The following is a 4,033-nucleotide window of genomic DNA, read 5'->3' as shown; positions in this document are numbered from 1 at the left end:
AAGAAAGAGTACTCAAGTATATGTACTTAGTTACATTCCATCATTGAAAGGTAGAAAATGTACTCGGATGTGTTATCTATTAGTTAAAAGTACCAACACCACCATGTCAAAGTAATCCATTACAAGTAATAGTAAAGTAAAAGTCCTGCCTTCAAACTGAGTACATAAGTCATTTGAAAAGTACTCTAAGTATCAGTAATAGAGTACTGTACTGGTTGTGCAGTAAAATGTTCCTGATGTATGAGTAACCTATTGTGTGATATTTCATACTCCATTACATCTGAGTGTTGTACTCGGCCTGTTACAGTTTGAGCAGCAGGGGGCGCCGACAGCCTGCAGACACCTGAACAGCCTCACTGCCGTCTTCCTGCTCGTGTGTCTGCTCAAGTTTAATGAAACATATTTAAAGTTGAATTCATGAACCCTGTTGTAACGTCATGTGACAGAAACATGTGAGCGACACACGTTGAAGTTGTTTTACAGTTTAACTTCAGGCTCACATCTGGTTTTAATGGATACCTCGGTGGTGAATGTGTGAAATCAGCCCCACATGCTAACACACTCGTGGTGCGTTCACTGACCCTGACTGGCCTGACTGCAGTGGTTCAGGCCGTCACAGATGCACACAGACACACTTGGAGGACAATGAACACGTCCGTCTCTTTATTTTTGGTTCCAGTTTAAAAAACGTAACACTGACCAGAGATGAAACCCGACCCGCCAGCGCTCAGAACATCAGAACACACTGCAAATACTTTAATCATGGCTGGTGGCAGAGACACAGCTGATGGTCCAAACGAGACAAACACTGACTGACAACAGTCCGCTGAGATGATGTGCACAGGGGAAGCAGGGGGGCGGCCATCTTGTCCTAGTACCCCGCCTCCCGCAGGTACTTGACGATTTTAAACACCTGCTCGGCCAGATGTCCTCCGTTGGCGTCCTTTGTGCCCTTTGCTATGATTAAAGCTGTGGACACAGACAGACAGACAGACAGACAGACATGTGGGTGAGACAGGTCCACTTTACAACAACAACACAAAGCACACTGTCTCTCTCTCTCTCTCTCTCTCTCTGTGTCTCCCTCTCTGCCCGTCTTACCCTTGTTAGTCTTGCCGACACATATTGAGTAGCGGTTGCCGTCAGCATCTGCCGCTGTCTTCAGGTTCAGGCAATAGATGCCCTCTGCGTCCATGTTGTCCGTCAGCAGCATGCACTTCTTCCCGCTGATGTGCGGGCCACACTGCCTGAACGCCGACCGGTCACCAGCCAGCTTCTTAATTTCATCCGCCTGAGAAATACAGACAGAGACAGGCAGAGAGACAGACAGGTTATTATCACACCTGACCTGAGGTGTAAACCAAGGAGAGGCCCCTCTGACGCTGAGGAGACCTTAAATCATGCAGATTCTCAGGGGACTTCTGAATGGTGTTTTTCTGTCTGATTTGTGGACATTTGTTCTGGAGGCACGTCAGAGAAGAAGACGTCCTGGAGAAGACCGAGTCGTCTCATGTCTTCAGATCTGACTCCTGGAGGAAGTGAGGTGTTTGATGGTAAATTTTAGCAACAGTTTCAAAGTGTGATAACATTTGTTTCCATTTAGTCACATGGTCGCCATTTATATTAGCTGAATTAGCAGTTAGGAGCTCCTGTTAGCAGTGCACTCATGGATGAACAGGTGACTGTCACTAGGTCACTGTGAGACTGAAGGAAAGTTGAAATCATGACGATTCTTAAGGGAGTTCTGAATGGACTCATTTGTCTGATTTCCTTCTGAATGCTATCGATGACATATCACCCAGTTATCAAGGATTCACCTCTCAACATTTAATCACATCACTCATCAGGATTTATCTGGAGGAAGAAACAACGGACAGTTTCACGCTGTAGTTTTAAACTCTGTCATTTTCCAGCTCATGGATCAGCAACTTTTCCTTCATTTAATACCAAACACTCTGAACAGGCACCAGAACCAGAACCACGCTTTGTTATTTAAATGCAGAACTGTTAGTTAAATAACGGAGTCCGAGGCGTTGGCTCGTCTTGCTGCGTCTGCTGTGCGTGATCACACCGAACAACAATAATCAATAATTCACCTCGAACACATCAAACTGAAGTAACAAGTTCTGAAGATGTGAGGAGAAAGTTCAGGTGCAGAGAGGAGAAGTCACGCAGATACTCCAGCACAGACACATGTACTGAAGGAGAGTAACTGAGTATTTGTACTCTGTTACTTCCTCCTCTGTGTTGAACTGTGCACTGAGGACTCGTCAATCGATGGAATGATCAACGACACAGACAAGCTGTGTGAACTGAGCTGCAGGACAAAGTTCAGGAAGAGACGAAGAGCAGGACAAGTCAAGACACACACACACCGCCTGTGGTGTGTGTGTGTGTGTGTGTGTGTGTGTGTGTGTGAGAAACAAGAAGTGATCGTCTCACTTCCTGTATTTGCCGCTCTTTTCAGCTTCATGTCCTTATAAGGCAGTTAAAGTATGCTTAGCCTACAGCGCCTCAAACCACAGAAACACCCTGAAACAACCTTTATTCTGCCACTCAACCAGGACCGCCTGGACTCAACCAGGACCGTCTGAAGTAGATCCCTGTTGTTTTAAAAATCTATCAAAGATCATCAGACCATCCAAGACTTTGAGCAGCCAATGGGGCGAGAGCCCTCAGTGTGTCAGTGGGTCCGGTTCCCTTCACGTCAGAACTTTAGAACTCTTGAATTGAGAATCGGTGTGTTGAAATAAAGCGGTTTGTTGCAGAGATGCTTCAAACCTGCGTGACTGTTCCTGCAGCACCTGAATGCAGCAGCAGCTCCGTCCGCCTGTGCTGACCCAACTGAACACACACACACACACACACTCAAACACACTCACACACACACCTTACAAGAAGCATCTTAGAAGCTAATAAGCACCTTTTAGAACGAGTGATCAGCCAACAAGGTGACGGCTCTCAGTGATGTCACCGGTTGCTGACAGATTAAATGATGCTGTCTGATGATGATGGGAGGTTTTCAAGAGCTCCATTTTTTACAGTGTAACACCTGCTGATGCGTGTGTGTGTGTGTGTGTGTGTGTGTGTGTGTGTGTGTGTGTACCGTAATAGAGTCCAGGCCAGGCCCCCCGGCCCATTTAGACTCTGCTCCCTTGTCACACCCCCAGATGGCTGCCTCCTCGACCTGCGAGTCCGCCTTCAGAGTGGTGATGTATTGATCCCACGACATCCTGATCAATAGCCAACACACACACACACACACACACACACACACATTGGTAAGTCAAAAGTATTTAAATCACAATCAGAACAATCAAGAAACATGAACACAAAACAATCACAAACTCAATACCTGTGTATATATATATAATACGTGTGTGTGTGTGTGTGTGTGTGCGTGAGAGAGAGAGGTCAGCCTACCTGTGCAGGTGCAGTCTATGTTCTGATGAGCAGGGTAACGGCAGAAAGCAAATGCAGAAAGCAGGAAGACAAGTGATCTTATATACCTCCGACCACTTCCACTTCCATCACTGTCACCCTCATTGTCCCCTCCCCCCCTCTTCCTCTCTCTCTCTCTCTGTCGTCTCTCTCTCTGTCTCTGTCACTCTCTCTGTCACTCTCTCTCTCTCTCTCTCTCAATTCAATTCACTGGGAATTTTATTGGCACAGAAGTTGCCAAAGCACCTTGTCCAAACACTCGGACATGACACAACAAATGGCACCATGAACACATTTACATTAAGTATATATACAGTACATCTTGTTGTCTTGCAGATGTGCCCTGTCTGCTTCTCCCAGGAGTATATTTAGTTTTGACTGGTCATTCAGCTCTTTGAAATCGGAGATTAAAGAGCTGAAGTTGTTCAAATAAATTTTCCTTGTTTCATTGAATGTTTCACATTGTAGGAGAAAGTGCATCTCTGTCTGCCCTCACCTGTCCAACAGTGACCACATGTTCTGTTTTCTTTTGGTTGCCATGATTTTTTGTGTCTTCCTGTTTGGATTGTTAGTTTGTGGTCACTGAGCCTGA

The 4,033-nt window shown here is 45.8% G+C and overlaps 1 protein-coding gene across 1 annotated transcript; it reads right to left on the bottom strand.

Annotated features, from left to right (window-relative positions):
- Nucleotides 1-640: 640 nt before the first annotated feature.
- On the bottom strand, nucleotides 641-3,554 carry LOC115578193 (uncharacterized). The gene is made up of 4 exons (XM_030411066.1): nucleotides 3,424-3,554; nucleotides 3,107-3,233; nucleotides 1,102-1,291; nucleotides 641-969 (listed from the first exon to the last, which is right to left on the bottom strand). Exons 2-4 carry the CDS (start codon nucleotides 3,230-3,232, stop codon nucleotides 872-874), a joined length of 414 nt encoding a protein of 137 aa, XP_030266926.1. The 5' UTR covers nucleotide 3,233; nucleotides 3,424-3,554; the 3' UTR covers nucleotides 641-871.
- Nucleotides 3,555-4,033: the final 479 nt, after the last annotated feature.

The sequence above is a fragment of the Sparus aurata genome, unplaced genomic scaffold (genome assembly GCF_900880675.1).
Source record: "Sparus aurata unplaced genomic scaffold, fSpaAur1.1, whole genome shotgun sequence".
In the NCBI taxonomy this organism is placed as follows: domain Eukaryota; kingdom Metazoa; phylum Chordata; class Actinopteri; order Spariformes; family Sparidae; genus Sparus; species Sparus aurata.
This window is presented reverse-complemented; position numbering and strand designations above follow the sequence as displayed.

Bases quoted from the DNA above. Each gene is read 5' to 3' on its own strand.
- LOC115578193 (XM_030411066.1), bottom strand. From the start codon at position 3,232: ATGTCGTGGGATCAATACATCACCACTCTGAAGGCGGACTCGCAGGTC. The intron at 1,292-3,106 runs GTACACACACAC...TGTATTTCTCAG, and splicing joins CTGGCCTGGACTCTATTACG to GCGGATGAAATTAAGAAGCT. The intron at 970-1,101 runs GTAAGACGGGCA...CTGTGTCCACAG, and splicing joins TGTCGGCAAGACTAACAAGG to CTTTAATCATAGCAAAGGGC.